Raw genomic sequence first — 17,144 nt, forward strand, 5'->3', positions numbered from 1 at the left:
GCATCACGAGGAAAACAGAGCTTAATAAATATTTGCTGAATGAATGAAAGAGATACTCAAGAAGCTTGGGATAGCAGTTATTTCTTGTGGGTACTCTTCCTGTGAAGTGGAGATAGCTGCTCCTAATCACAAACAAAGCTAATAAAACCACAGCATTCATTAGTTGGAAAGCGACAGGCTCTTCTTGACATGCACGGATCACAGTCTGAATATGACCCTCCCTCTAACCTGCCAAGTGCTACTTCTGTTTTTCTCTACTCAGAATCTATTTCCTTTTCCACTTTATTTTTAAAGACTCATTGTATGGAATTAATTTTTAAAAAATTTAAATGGTGGTTTGCCTGACAAATATCTAACCAGATGACCAAACTCTTCTGACATAAAAATATCACAGGTACAATAAAGAAGAACAAGACATGGTTTATAATAGCATGTCTCGCTTCTTGTTAAGTATTTAGGAGCTAATTGACTTATCTGATAAACTGATCTTGTACAATTGATTAACTGTATACATAAACTCTTGCTGAGAAATGCCTCATGATCAAACTTGTGTGGCTTCTGTTACCCAGATAAGAAAGCTAACTAATTTAAAAGTTTTAATTTAAACTCCACATACAAGTAATAAGAGGAATTGGAAGTTAATAAACTAGAAGGGTAATAAAGGTACAAAAAAATGCCTTACTCTTTCTTCTACGTTAATGATATAATGCATAGAATTTATGATTAAAGAGACCTAATTGCTTGCTAGCCTGCTAACCTTATCCCCAATATTAGCAAATTAGGAGAGTTACACCTTTCCTCCTGGTGTTTCTTTCTCAAGCAAGGGTTTAGAGCTTTACTTGGGTTTCAGCTGTGTTTCAAACATCCCAGGCAGGATCTGAACAGAACTGCCACTTCTGTTTGGTGCTTTGGGCAGTGAATCCCTGATTTCACCTCTCCTGTTCTTGATTCATATTCTGCTTCTCTTCTGCTGGATTGTTTGAAATGTAATTGGAACCAGCTACATAACTTGCGAGGCCAAGGACAAAGTGAAAAGGTGGGGTCTGCTGTTAAAAAATTAAGAATTTCAAATGGTAATGGCAGAGTATGAAACCCAGTGCAAGGTCCTTCTAAGCCAGGGCCGTGTGTGTGGCACAGCTTGCTCGTAATGCCCCCAAGAACTCCCCACCTGCCAAATGGAGCGCTCTTTTTTGCTTTCCTTGTCCGCGCATCTCAATGAAAATTCATTAGAAGAAAGGATAGGGTAGCTCTTACAGTGTGAAAGCTACTTTTCTCATGTAAGTTCCTCACTTAACAGGTACAGCAAGGTCAATGATTCATATAAAGATACACAACCAGCATGACTAATTTCTGAAGGGCCTGGATATTGATTTCATGTATCCTAACTCTTTGCCCATTGTTCCTTCTGAAAGAACATAATGACTCAATGAGAGAGAGAGAGAGCCTTCTCTTTTTTAATATTATGATTTTTTACCATGCCTAGCTGATCTGATATGATTTCAATATGCCGAAATATGACAGCATAAATAATTTTAAATAATCCACATTAGTCACCACAAAATTACTATATAGAAACCAATTAAAATACCTTCTTCAATATATATATGTAAAATATTAAATTTTAACATTATTTTCTCTCACTTTTTTTTCCATGTCCCTGCTCTTCTGAATCCTATACATTTGTTTCATTTGTTTATTGGGTGATCTAGAACTGAATCTATTGGGGCAAAAAGAAAATTATTTTCAAATTCCCTACCCAAAATGCTTATTATATATCTCCATTTGATATTTAAGGATCTTAATATGTTTTTTTTCTAATTTTTCATCAAGTTTCTAAAGGCACTCAACACAGAATAACTTTTTGAAACACCTTGCAAAGTGTTTATTTTATGAAATAAAAGTATTATTTTATTTTTAATATCATTACTTGATTATTTGATGGTTAGAGCATATTAAAAATGTCTCAAGCTTAACTAAGGACTGGAGACCAAAAAAGAAATTTATTCACAGTTCGTTTTGTCTCTTCCCATTTCACATATTACTTGTTTATCCCCCCACATGCTTAATGATATCCTCCTACATGCGTTCCACTTCTCAGATTAAATGAGACTGTGTCACCTTTTGATAATATGCATCTCTCACAGACTTTTCAGCAGAGGTGTTCCTGCTCTCGTCCTTTTTGACCCACAGAGCAAGGAGGAGGGTCGGCATACTCCTTAACGCACACTACCATGTTCAAATCTGTTCCTGTTTTATTAATTCACTCATCATATATTTCTCCATTCATTTATTCACTAAGTCCACAAACAACTTGTTCATCAACCATCAATTCTATATAAACCACTGCACACATACCTAGAGGAACTATGGAGAAGGACAAAGTCAACCTCTACCCTCAAAGAGCCTTCAATCTGTGACTGTAAGTTTTTAGGTTCAAATTAACCATTTTCATCATCATGTCTCAAGACACTACCTATAAAACTCAAGTACAATGACACTTGTCCCATTATTGTACCTCCCATAGGCTGCCATTACTATCATCCTGGGACATTCCATTCATCAAAGGATAGCCCATGCAGAATTCTGGCTTCACAATGTGTTAACTTTCTCTTGTTCAAAAACATGGATGGCCATACCCTGGCACTAGGCTAAATGTGGGACAATTCTTTCTCTAAGAGAAAGAACTTGGAAATTTGCTCTCTGATTCCAACCTTTTGCCTGTCCCCATCATTTAGCTCTTAACTGCCCTGAAACAGATACTTCACTGTGATAATCAAGCCCTGATAAGTTTCCCAGACCATTTCAACTGCTCTGACTTACTTGTCTCTCCATTCATCTTGGAGCTTGAGACCTCTTCCATCTTTGAGCCTTATTCCTGAATCATTATTGCCTTGCCAACCTAAAATCCAGTCTAATTTCTTTCTTCCTAGGGTACCAAAAATGTCTGCAGAAACTTTGAGAAGTTATTTAGAATTGTTTCAGACTATGTTATTGGAATAGGATATTCTTTTATGATTATAACTGAGCTTTCACGTATTGTCCACAGCGATTACTCTTTCTCCTCTCCTCATGATTCCAAGCCTATTCCCCTTCCCTTCCTGTCAACTGAGGGTCTGTTTTCCTACTTACTTCAAAGAATGCAACCCACATGAGGTGAACTCCTCATACTACTTTTAATTCAACCAAAATCTGTACCATCAGTCTCCCTTCTTCTTTTAATCTTCTAAAAAAAACCAGTCTCCAATCAATGTCAAGCTACCATTTTAAACTATCCCCTCACAATTCTTGGGAGAACCTGCTGCATCTTTCACCACATACATTTTATTTTTTCAATCTTCCTCTCTTTCTCTCTTTTATATATAGGCATGTACAGCAAGACTGTCCTGAAGAAAACCTCCCCTTAAGACTGTAATCTCCTTAAGACAATTCTCTACTTTTCTACTGCCAATCTTTGATCCTACACTCTTTCAGAAATCCTCTGCAATGTTGGATACTTTGCATTTGAACTACATAGAATGTTATATTTCAAATAAAACATGTTAATTCATATGTTATTACAGTGAATAATAATAATAATGGCTGACAACAATTGAGTATTTATTACATCATAACATTGTGCTTAACATTTATACCCATTTCTTACTCATCTGGCATTTTTTATTCACTCATGTGAATGTAAGTTCTTAATGACAGGGAATATTCTTTGCTCATTACAACTTTCATGATACCTAACATCATGAAATGGAGCCTCAATAAATGACCAATGATTTGAGTAGCCAATGAGGCTATTAATCATATATTTGTAAATTTTGTCTTCCTGCCATTAGGATTTTGTTTTTCATTGACACCACAAGATTTCAAATTCCTTTAGGACAGGAACTATATTTTTTATTCCCTTTAAGTCTCTTTCTCAAGCCTCAGTTCAAATTCTGACGCAACAAATACTCTCACTGAAAAAATGAATGCAGATATCTTAGTGGTTGCTAATACATGACAAGCATGTTGTTATTTGTTTGATTGTTTTTCATGGCAGGAAGAATAAAAGAATCGGATTCCTGATGCTAGTAAGGGATCAAATAAGGGAAAATTCCATTTTCATTATCATTATACATACTTATAAATATTACTCTTCTACAATTAGAAAAGTATACTAAATAAAGAATCAATGAAATAGAAAACTAAATTACTCATCTTTAACCTTTATATTTTAACCTCAAATGCATTGCCAGAGCAGAATGAAAGAAGAAATTTGTCCTACAACTTATCTGTACAGTTTTCCAGGACGTCCAGGGACCCTAAATTGCCCAAGGCTCTCAAAATGACTGGTTAGTCCTTTTATTACAAATCTATTAAATGTATTTTTGATTTCTGGGGAAGAAGTTAATGAAGAACCAGTGTGAAGGGAGAGGGGAGGAAACAGTTCAGAGTGCCTTTATTTCTTAGTGAATAAAAATAGTTTAAAGCTAGCTCACTGGTAGATGCAAAAACAGCAACAATAAAAAATATGCACATATACACACACATCAAAAGCAAACAACAACAACAACAACCCAAACTAACAAGAAAAATGGTAAGCATGTAGTACATGTTAGGCATTATACTAGGTGCTTTAAAATGACATGTCATTTAGTCCCTATTATAAGATCTTGTACATAGGAAAGCATTATTTCTACTTTACTGATGCAGAAATAAAGGCTTATCGATTACATACTTGAGTTCATATATCTAGTAATTGGCAGAGACAAAATTCAAATGTACATTTATTTGACTCCAGAATCTAGAGCATTCCAAGGCATGCTTGCCTTTCATAAGTAAAAGCATTTTTTTTCCCCACAGCCAGGAAGGAGCAGAGGAAGGATTCAAACCTACGCTGTCTGGCTCCCCAGTCTGATTTTTCTTTTTTTTTAAAGGTGCAAAAACAGCACAAAGAACTCCCATGTACCTTTTCCCAGATTCCCCAAAACAAACCCGGATCCTGCATTGGCAGGATGCAGTAACACAGTCCAGGACCCTGCACCCCATTTCGCTGCCACCTTTCGTTCTCCTTCTATAATCTGGATCAGTTCCTTGGTCTTTCTCTCTTTCATGCCCTTGACGTGTTTGAAGGGTTCTAGCCAGTTATTTTCTAGAATGCCTCTCAAATGGAGTCTGTCTAATGTTTCCTCAAGGTTAATGCGAAGTTATGTATTTTTGGAAAGAAAAACCTCAGAATTGAAGTTGTGTCCTTCGAGGCTCATGATGCAGGGTTATCCCTTTACTGTCTTGGTAAAAGTGCTGTCTGCCAGGTTTCTCAGTTGTAAAGCAACTATTTTAACCTTGTAAATAGGAAGCATCTTGTGTTTATTTGGGGGGGATACGTTGAGACCAAGTAAATATCATTTCTACCACTGGTTTTAGTATCCATAGGTGAGTCTTGCCTGAAATGTGGTATTTGCCGAATGTTGGTTTTCTATTTCCATAATTCTTTCCACATTTATTAGTTGGAATTCTACTGTAAGGAAAAACTTTCCTTTCTCCCTCCCGAATCTATTTATTTAGTTTTCCCCCCTATATTAGTATGTACTTATGTATTCTTATTCCACGTGCTATAATCTTTCACGATCATTTATTTTTAAAAATAATAACTGTTCTAGTGGTTGTGAAATGGTATAGCATTGTGGCTTTGATTTGCACTTCCCTAATGACTCATGATGTTGAGCATCTTTGTAAAATCATTTTAATATTATTCTTAAAATACTGTATGCAATTGGAGTCTATATAGTTAGTCCTCGGGCAATAATTTTCTTGCCTGATGTAAGATTAAGAGCTGAGCCCTGGGCAACATGGGATGTGCTGGCCCAGTGTGATTGACAAGGCCTTCCTGACCAAGAGGCGGGGAAAGGAATGTAACAATATAAGGTATCAGTGGCTAAGAGAGTTCAAATAGCATGAAGAAGCTATTCTGGAGGCTACTCTTATGCAAAGTTTAGCTAGATATTGCTAATAGCCAAAGTCTGCCAACCCCCAGCCAACATCATTTCCTGTTAACCCAAAGAACACCGAGGGCTCTATGTGAGATCTTTAAAAAGTTATACACATTAAGTTTACTTTCCAGAAACCTAAAATCTCCAGATGGTTCCCAGGCCAAATTAGTCCTGAAACCCAGAAGTGCCAGTCTGTCCAAGAACATCAACCAGTTCCATCCCCCTATCCCATATTGTCAACACCCTTTTCAACATGAAAAAGATTAGAACAGGCATAATTCTCCCTAAAGATTGGGAGAAGCATCAAAGGAGAAGGAGGAGTTATAATAGAGAAGTTAGGATTTAACAAATGAGTATGACTCCTGATTCATTATACTGATATTTCTTTTTAGTCTCCAGTGTCTTGGAGCAGCTGCAAGGAAAAACCTGAAACTGTGGAACGGTAACCCATATCAAACTCTGAAATCTGTTCTACAACTATTGTTAAAATGTGCTTCGAAATTTATTGCTTTTGTGCACGTTATATTTCACAATAAAAAATGTTTGTTATTTTTTTAAAAAAGAACTGAGCCCTAAATCAGCCTTGCATTTTTTCTTTTTTTTTTCTTTTTTTTGCTTGGGCAGGCACTGGGAATCAAACCCAGGTCTCCAGCATAGCAGGCGAGAACTCCGCCTGCTGAGCCACCGTGGCCCGCTCTTTGTTTTTTTTTTTTTCTTGCCCAATTTTTAGACACAATTTGCCTTTTTTTTTTTCCACCAGTAACGGAAGCAAAGATTCAGGTGGTTATTATTAGCCCTTTATAACTAGAGTACTAGATTGTCTGAGTAAATATAACTTTGTCCATTCAGAGGAAAACACCAGGGGCCTATTTGGGTCTGGATGTGTACGTGGAGCTGCACTGATGCCAGCGATCACCAGGCACCCGGGATGGTCCCTGTCACTCCCAGCGTGCGGGCAAACTCATGGTTATAATGCTCTTCAGCTTTTCCATTTTTAAAATCTTCTCAGAAAATAATTTTTGCACACAGGTAAAAAAAACTCTACATCACACTTCATTTGAATCCTATTAATATCTGGAAGATTTAGGGATTTTCTTTTTGTAAAAAGGTATTCTTATGCACTAAAGCATACCATTTTCCTTCTTTCTTAAACATTAAAACCAGTGGAATTATGCACTGTAGGAAGTTATTCATACAAATCAGGTTTGGCAATGCTTTATGCTGTTATAAACTCTTTTTGCTGTGCTGTTCATCTAACTTTGTCATAAAAAGTAGTGACGTTCAAGGCTGTCGGTCTTTGCCTCTAACAAGTTGACTTCAGGGCCTTAAATTCTGTTTTTTCTTTTTGTCTCTGGAAAGAATGGATACAATCTCTCCTACAGGGACTGTTTTCTCCTATTGCGGTTTCATTTCTCAGAGCCTGTTTTTCTACACTAAACAAGTAGTGTGGGGACTTTCATGTAAAGAGAGAATATTCCTTTCCTCAAGGCAAACGTTCTGGGGGTACTCACTAAGGGCAATGCCTACGTTATTTATTTTATCACCTCAACAATCCTGTGAAGTAAATACTATGATAATCTATCTCTGTTTCACAGCTGAAGAAATCTCTTGTCCTTGTGAAATTAACTAGGTGAACAGGTGCATAGCAATTTAAAGAGGATCAGTACTGACAAGCTAAAATTAGTGGTGACACCACAGGGCTGTGGGACTTCAGAGAAGGAAGAGATTGATGTGGGTTTGGACGACCACAGTGAGGAAATGGGATGGGGGCTGGCCCTGAAGAAGAGAAAAGCGAGTCGAGTTTGATGACTAGAAGAAAGCAGGTGAGAGATCAGGGTCTGAGGGATATAGTGGACTGGCAATTCGGAGGTTGGAATAAATGTGATATATATTTTTAAAATATCACCAAGGGATTTGATGCGATAAGAATGAAACACTGTCATTACAAAATGGATGACACCTAATACCATAGTGAGGAATATGGGTTTTGTCCTAAAAGTATTAAGGGACAAAAGGATTCTAAGGACAGGGTTAGGACAATGAGAAAAGGGTTGTAGGAAAAACGTGGACTGACTAAATGAAGGAGAGCAGGAAGGCTAGAGACCAATCAAATGTAACTGAGCCTCTCTAGTTTGGGAGACTGGGATGACAGATGAAAATGTCTGGTGGGTTATTTCAGGTCAGATGTCAAAATATGTCAACCTGACAACATGAAATGGAAGTCCAAGTGTTGCTTGTCTTTCCTTCACTCTCTTGCTTATTCAAAAACATTTACTGGCTTAGTCTATGCCAGGATCTGTGATGATAAAGTAACCAAAACCCCATATAGGACCTGCCCTCAAATAGCTTACATTCTAGTGGGGAGAAAGAGACCTGCAAGTAACTGAGGATAATATGAGACAGAATGAAATAGAGTCTATAAGAAGGTCTCAAACGAAGGGGAGACTTTATGATGGCTTCCTGGTAAAGACAGCCTTTAAGATGAGCCTTCAAGAATTAGGTTAGGGAAGAATGAGGGGCCTTCTTATGAGACACAGGAATAAAAACAGTAAATAGTCCTTCAGAGCTGAGGGCATAGTTTGGGAAATGGTGTTACAGGCAAGTAGGGGTTAGATCACAGAAGATGCCATCTCAAACGCCCACTCATTCTGGAAGCAATAGAGAACCATTCAAGTGATTATGAAGTTGTGCGGAGACAGGTTACACTTATCCATCTGCTTTTAGAAAATAACTTTAATGTTAATGTGGAGAATGATTGGAGAAGTAAAGGTGTGAAAAAGGCACCCTAGTTAATAAGCTATCATAATAGCTCAAATGAAAGATAAAGTATTTAAATTAGGATAGTGAAAAAAATGTTAGGGATAAATTCAAGTGATATACAATATTTGTGACAGGAGAGTTGATAGTACTTGATGACTAATTAGATAAAGTACATAAAAATCAAGTTTGATACCAATGGTTTCTAGCAGGATCAGCTCCTCAGAGTGAAGAAAAACCTGAGGATATTTCAGGTGATTTTATTCTCAAATCTGCCACTAATTAGCTTCATGATATTTTAATTACAGTTTCCTAAACTGTCAAATTAGTGTTAAGGAATTGTTCTATAGTGCAAATTTCAATTTTAGAATTCTATGATTCAATTCATCTAAGCCCTTCCACTGCTTCTTCCAGCTCTAAACTCAGAAGAATATGCTATGAAGGAAAAGTTTTTAGGCTCTAAAAGACTATTTTATCCACTATATGTAACTATATCCATATCTATCTATCTATATTGCTAAATATTACTATTTAGTAGTCTTGTAGAATTGATCAGAACTTCAGAGGTCTCTTCCCTACTTTTAGTTAGGAACTAAATCTGTGTGTTGAATGTACACAGAGAAATATGAGGGACATTTTCTGTGGCTTCTCTTGAAACTTACTCCACTGAATAGCAACTCTTTGTATCGGAAAACTGCTTAACTTGTTTAAAAGGTATCAATTCCAGCGTCTATTAGTTCTGCTTTGATTAGAAAGGAAAATACTATCTGATATTAAAGAATTCCACCTTTATTCATCAAAAAACGTATTTACTGAGCACATTTAAGGTGCTCTTATGAACAATATGGTGGCATAAGAAACATTGCATGGTCTCAGAGTTTGCAGTCTTAATTGAAAAAGATAGCATGTAATTACAACACATGACAGGATCTATGGCAAGGTTAGCCGAGTTGTACTCGAGCTTGAGAGAGCTAGAGAAAGTGAACCAATAGCTGGATCTTGATCAGTAGAACTTCGGTGGAGAGAAAGAGATGGCTCAATAAGAAATAATCTCAACCAAAAACGAGATTTTATTTCAATTCTGCATGCAGTTAGCATCTAAAGGGAGAAATACAGGGATAAGAGGCAGTAAACATATGGTTGTGAAGAGAAATGTATTTATTTCTTAAAAGAGCAGCTTTATAAACTGAGGGTCACCAATAAATGCCTAATTACTAAGTCCAATGTGTTTGCTCAGCATTTTTCCAGTTTTAGTTATTTGAAGCTTTTGATTGAGTTGACTATTCTGCTTTTTGAAACTCTTTTTTTTTTTTTTTTTTTGCCTTCTACGTGGTTACATTTTTTTCTCTTTTTGTAATCTTTTTCCTTCAGTGAATTTCATTTTTTCTCTCTACTCACCAGTATCTCTGATCTTGGCTTTCTACCTGTTTCGGTAATTGCATAATGAATTGCAAATCTCATAGCCCCATAATGTTAAATGCCAACTGTATACATTTGCATGGCTCTTGAATTATCTCTGATTGCTTGGGTTTCAATTCTTCATTTTCCAATGGATTTTCCCATATATATCTCTAACTTTTATATACTTTTGTCAAAGGCTAGCTCAATGTGTTCTCCTCAGAACTTGATCTTTCTTCTGCATATTTAGAAGTAGCAAGCATTCCTATTTTCTGAACACCCAGATGTATAATCTTGAGGTCATTTGACTCCATCATCTAGAAAATCAATTGGCTATTAAGAAGTTATGTTGCTAATTTCACCCCTGTCACCACCCTAGGTCAAGGTTTTTATCACTTGATACTTGGCAAACTATACAACTTTCAGTTGGTCTCTGGTTCCTGCTCCTTCCCCCCCATAGAAGCCATAGTAGCATGACATGACCCAAACTCCTATCTGATGCTTTATACTCTCCACCAGCTGGCCTCAATTTAAATGTCCAACTTTATTTGCCATGAATAGCCTTCTAGGACCTCTGCTTCAGCCAAATCCTTTTGTTCACTATCCACTGAATAGATACCACACCTTCCTGCCTTGGAGGCAACATTCCTCTTCGGCTAGAAATCCCTTCCTCAAGCCTCTGTGACTACTGAGAATCTATTCAGTTAAAATCCCATGTACTTCAGAAAATCTTGTCTGAATACCCATTCCATAGCTTCTCTCCCACTTCTGCAATTACAAAAAGTTTTGGTCCCTACCATTTGTTGCCTATTTGTCACGCTATCATTTATTGTCCATTACTTTTTAAGCGTATTAGACTCATCTTGCAAATTAAAATGGTAGCCATGTCTTAGTCTTCCTGCTCTATCTTCCACAACACATGCACATGACAGTGAATACGTAGAAGACACTCAATGATATTTATTGACTCATTGAATGACTAAACTCATCTAGAGTCTAAGGAATAGTAAGCAGCATAAGAAAAGGTGAGCTTAGAGCCTGATGGAAGGAAACTCAAATTTGATTTTTAAGGCTTCTGAATAGGAACAGTTTCTAACCTTATTTTTGACCTCTATTATATATAACCACTGATAAATTGTCACTTTCTGGAGTGAATTTACTCTACCAACACTATAAATTTTTATAAAGATAATAAAAATCATCAGCTTTTATTTATACGTGAAATTGAAATTTAAACACATTTATCTTTAAAAGGCATGAGAAGCCATTTTTGTACTCCATGAGATGGGACATTAGAGAAAGTATTTAATTGATAGTATCTCTTTATTCATATGTTTTGTAGGAAATTATTTTGCTTTATTTCTGTTTTCACATATCATAGACCTCGCAACAAAGAACATTAAAATTAGAAATATTCTGAGCAAGCAACTGGTCCAATCTGTTCATTTTATAGGTGTGGAAACTGAATTCCAACCAGGATAACTTGTCCAAAGTCAAAATCTAGTTATTGCCAGGCCCGTGTATATAAATTAGGATTCATGAGTCTTAATTCTGTAGCTTTTCTATAATCCCACATAGTATACTTTCATTTTTCCATCTTAAATTAAGTGCCATTATTCAAACGAAAAAAACAATAACTTTTCACTAACTCTCTCGTTTTGCACCCAAGAAAATGAATTAATGCCTCTTAGTTATTATATTAGAGCATTCTAAATAGAACAGCATGAGCAGTTTATGATGATGCATATTAATATAAAGGAGATATGAATATCATTTCAATTATTCACATTTCTAAAATTCCGTAAAGCTATAATGTTTTTGCTTGGTGAGTTGAGTGGAAACTGTCATGTGATTTTCTTGGTTTTGTTTTGGAAGATCATTTTATACTGGGCACCATTATAATATTTTGCATTGGTTTTATAGAGGATTGTTTGAAACACCAAGAATAATTAGACTTATCCAGGAAAAGAGAGAGAAACACAGTGTCAATGTCAGTTTGTACTGCTGATGTAAGAATGTGTCAGAAGATGCTGTTCAGTTTGGGAGACAGAACATGGAATGTCACAACGTTCCCATTCTATAGCAGAAATACAGTAAAACAGAGCACCACTTACTACCTTCCCACTGTAATTTTTCAGCTTCATTAAAAAGGACTGAAATTGTCAATAGCTTTGCATAAAAATTCTGCCTAGGAAACACTACTTAGATGAGTTAGAAGACATGATGGTGGCTTAAAAGGTGAAGAAGGAATAAAAAGGAACGTAGATGATTAATTTTTCATGAGGAATGTTTATGGGTTTGGCTTTTTATAAAAAATATTTTACAATATAAATTACACCCTATCATTTGAATTCTCCATAACTGATCTCAAGTGATGGTTAGAAGAGCCATCTCCTATTCTAATTAAAAAAATTCTTTGTGCAGTCTTATAAAATAAAAATTACTAATTTTTATTTTATACAGGTTTGCCCAACTCATACTCCGAAAGGATCCATTTTCATAGCTCAGTTTTCTTGACCCTCAGAAGTAAATTAGGGCTATATGAATGAAATAAATATTTTCTAGATAAAATACCAAATGAAGGGAGGTGTGATCTGAAACAAAACAAGAGCCGTATAAAGTCTGACTTAATTAAGTCATGGAGATACAAACGGGTGGGCAGGGTTTCTGTCTCTGACTCACTAAACCCATGTGACACAAGAAGATAGAATGTGAGGGCTGAAGTATCGCTTACCTGTACCATTGTTAACTGCTGCCTGCATGGTGGCTTCTGGCCCCATAGTGTCATAGTCTTCCTTCATTTCTTCTGTGGGGGAAAATTATCTTTAGGCATTTGAAAATTGTAGAAAGGCTTACTATACTAAGCATGCCAACCACAGGAACAAGGAAGATTCTTTTAAAGGAAACAGAGAAAAGGCTTGTTGTAAACCTCTAAACAATAGCTTTGTTCAGGCAATTGAATGAATCCAATAGTGCTAGCTGCACAAGAAGTTATTTACTTTAAGCATTACTGCAAGCTGTGAAAAACAGAGGTGCTTATTTGGGGCAAACGAAGGGCTTTTCTGCTGGTGGCAGTTCTAGTGACAAACAGGGAGGAAGATATTAGTTTTTTCAATAAGAGGCAAAAACAATGAAGTATTTGTACTTAAGAAGAGGCATGCTAGCTGCTATGCCTCTGGTAACTCTGGATGCTTAGTGGCAAGTCAGAATTTCATATTTATTTTCATCCTGTAAAGGTTCTAATCTATGCAAACATATATATTTTTAAATCTAAGTCTACATATCAAAACTTGGAATGTCCATTTACAGAACAAGCACCTCAGAGGTATTGAAAATGAATGTTCTCAGTTTCAGATAAACTTCCCAAACATATCTTCCTTATTCCTTTCCCTACTACTCCATAAATATCCTGCCCTCCTATCCTTTATGTCCCAGTAGATCATCACAGTCATTTTTCTGAGGAAAAATATACAGATTTAACAGCTGCACAATGTTCTAATGAAGATGAAAATATATAATATGTGAAGTAGGAAATTTACAACTTATAGGGCATTTTCAAAAACTGCACTGTTTTAAAACAAGGAAAAGTTTGAAAATTTTCCTTATTTTCTTGAATTTTCTTCCTACAAAATTATAGAATGTGTGAGAAGGCAGAATAGGACAGCTGACAGTTAAAATTCCTCCAATTACATACATTAAACATGAACTTTAAAAAATTGTATTTTTATAACAATTTTAATGAGAACCAAACATGAGCCTACATGTCTCTCCTCCCCCCACCTCTTTCTGAGATAATCATTTTACTTCAAAGAAGAGAAACTTTATAAATAGGACTCTGAATTCCCAAATTTATCTTGACATTCCAGTCATAATTTTTTGATAGACTAACAGGTTCTAGCAATTGTCACAGCAAAGTTAAATTACATGTATTTTTAAACTTGGAGTTTTTACAAGCAGTATCCTGCAACACATCTAATTATGGCATCAGACCTGAAAAACCATGGGCACTTTTAAGTTGAAATGTACAGGTAGAAATAAATGTTAATTTATGCTACTGCACAAACCAGTCAGATCCTTTGAATGATATTTGTTTTACTGTACAACCACTTTGAAATTATTCCTGGCCCTTGACTTCTGCCTTGTTTAAGAAATAGCTTCATGGGAACATTTTGCCAAAACATTTAGAATTTCAATATATAGGATTACAGCATTGTCAATTGTAATAATTGATCCGTTGAAAGGGTCTGTCCTCTGGTATTTTTATCAGCTTCTGCAAGGAATTAAATTAAGGTATTTCTGAGAAGTTCAGTGCTAGGTATAAATATAGCCTTTGTGTCTTTCTTCCTTGCTCATCTCATGTGATTTCTGGTGGCCAAGAGTCATAAGCATCATAAGTTTTCCATCTGAGAGCACATCAAGTCACTGAGGGGAAAACAGTTAACAGCAATTTTTTTTTTTTTTTTGCATAATAGTGGTAATGTTCAGGATTTCTGCTGCACTTCCTTCCTCATTGTCATTTTCTTATGAAAAAGTAAAGAGAAGTTACAGTAGGTGGTTGCTTCCCAGATTAATAAATACTGGTTATACAAATGTGTAGTCGGCACTTCGTGTATATTGCACAACCTACAAAAGTATTACTTTAGCCATCACCCTCTTTTACCAAAGATTACCAATTGATGTCTTTCAGAGACATCAGATGAGATGGTGTCACTTTTACCTAGAAGATTCTTTGCTTTAATTTATGAGCATCAACCTTTGTCTCTTTCTACTATCAAGCTCAATTTCTTAAATGAAATGCTAAACCTTGTCCGGTGTGTATTTGGAGTGCTATGTTCATGCATATTTAAGTTTCAAGTGAAGCCATACTCAGAAGGACATACAAATACGAAAGAATTCTCTCTTCTAATTCAGTGGCAATCCTGGCTGTCTTTCTGCTTCACATTTAACCTTAAACATTTTCCAAGACATCTCTGACTCAGCATACTGTGTCCCAAACCACATAGTATATTTATTTTTAAAACACTTGTAAACGTTTGTGTTCTCCAGCCACCCTTAGGATGAAGGTTTGTGAAAATAAGAGTCCTTTCTTCCTTAAGATGAAGAATCCTTGAATAAGCAGAAAGAGGCCAAGATGCAGGTGATTTATTTAAGTCTGAGTCAATGATAATGATGTCATGGTTTCCAGCACACTGTGTCCAGCCCATTGTGGGACGAAAGAATGTCAAGGACAATTCCAAACACAAAACTTTGATTGTGCTGGAACCGGAAAGGCACAGTTAGAACTCCACTGTGCTCTTCAGTTCAAAACCTGCATCCTGCAGACAAACTACAGAAAGCATGGGAGAAAGAGCAAAGGAGAGGGGGCTTATCTCAGAGTAGAGCTATGTGCTGAGGTACGGTGGTAGACAGCCAGGCACCAGGGATAAAACACTACTAAATAAAACCTCACCAGAATTAGAATTATTGTCCATATTGTGTGTTTTGAACAATAAATAAGAAACATATTTTATCAGAAGAAAAATGTGTTATCTAAGAGTCAGGATAAACAATGAGTAGTTTTTTAAGACCAATTTCTTTTCATTAGACATCAAGGCACCACATCAGAGCACTTTTAGAACAATAAAAAAAAAAGAACAATAAATCATTACTAATCATTAGACCTAGACAGGTAATAGCCGGGTAACTTTCTTGGTCCAAATAGCCAAATGAGATTAGGGATTTACATTTTATTTAATTATTGTGACTCCAGAATGCTAGTTTATTTACCATAAAGGTAAGAGCAAAGAACAGCCTGTTCATTTGTATCACGGGCACCATTAACCACAGGTGATAACAGAATCTGCAACACATTCATATGGATATTATTGTATACTAAAACATTTACAATTATGATCCATGATCAACACAAAAAAACTGCCATGATCACATGCTACTATAGATTGACATTGTTGTTTTTCAAATCTCTATCTTAATTTTTTTAAATTAAACTTTTTTTTTTTTTGGAAGTTTGGAGCTGTACATTTGTTATATCATTATTAATTATTCCTTTAAGGGTGGAAATTCTAGTAATTGGTCCTTACCCTTGATTTCTAGATATTAAAATTTAAAGCATCAGAACATTCATTCTTATAGCCCTGCATATCTAGTTCATTAACAAATATGAATAGCTAACACCAGCTCATTTAAATAGTATGTCTTACATGAGTTCTCGCCACACTCTGTTTCTGTCACACTGCTCCCAAGAATCATTGGCTCTTATTATACATGTAAATGGCTATCATAAAAATAAAAATTTCATTTAAGATTGTTAATGACTTCTGCAGCAGTCAGACTTCCTTTAATGATCATCCTCTGCCCCTAATTAAACGTATTTATCTTTCAAGCATCTTTGGCTGAGTTCTCCCTCATAGTTGAAAATCTAAAACCTTAAGTCTTAATGGATATAACGATAAATGTTTATGTGTGGGATTGCTGAGATTCGAGAAACCTTCACCGAAAGCAAAATTGGAAACAGAAAGAGTACAAAAGTTGGCACAGACTGTTAGGAAAAGAAAAAACAAATACTCCACATTCAAACTGCCATCAGTCTTTTTTCTTTCTGTTTTTTTTTTTTTTTCACATTTAATTTTCTTTAGTGGTGGAAGTGCTTTTATTATCCTCCTTCCAGTATACCAAGCAATTATTCTGCCTATGCCCAATGTTTTATAGTCTGCGGTATCACAATAGTATATAGATAGTCTCTTCTGCTTACTTTGTCCCCTTCCCACTTACTCCACCTCTTTATTAAAATGCTATTATTATTTATATTATGAGAAAAAAGAAAAAATGGGGTAAACAATGATAGCTCTCAGTGGATCCCAGGAATAGAGATCAAGTAGGCACGGGTGTCTGAATTACAGAGGACTTTGCGTTATTTTTAAATTTTGCAGGCCACCTTACCAAGTAAAGATGGGCAGAGAGAGTTTGTTGGAATAGGGCTAATTCTAGTCCATTTTGTTAATCATTTCATACTTTAGTGATGTTCTA

General features: G+C 35.8%; 1 protein-coding gene across 4 annotated transcripts in view; it reads right to left on the minus strand.

Moving 5' to 3' along the window:
* The window catches only part of ZEB2 (zinc finger E-box binding homeobox 2), a 131,847-nt gene that overhangs the window by 26,277 nt on the left and 88,426 nt on the right, over positions 1-17,144 (minus strand). For 3 of the 4 annotated variants that reach the window (XM_077153707.1, XM_077153704.1, XM_077153705.1), the window contains exon 4: positions 12,853-12,924. The exons of the other annotated variant lie outside the window; for it this stretch is intronic. In XM_077153707.1, the coding sequence (XP_077009822.1) occupies positions 12,853-12,924 (72 nt within the window). The remainder of the gene's footprint in view (positions 1-12,852; positions 12,925-17,144) is intronic. 4 annotated transcript variants of the gene reach the window in all.

Source organism: Tamandua tetradactyla, chromosome 3 (genome assembly GCF_023851605.1).
Source record: "Tamandua tetradactyla isolate mTamTet1 chromosome 3, mTamTet1.pri, whole genome shotgun sequence".
Taxonomy (NCBI): domain Eukaryota; kingdom Metazoa; phylum Chordata; class Mammalia; order Pilosa; family Myrmecophagidae; genus Tamandua; species Tamandua tetradactyla.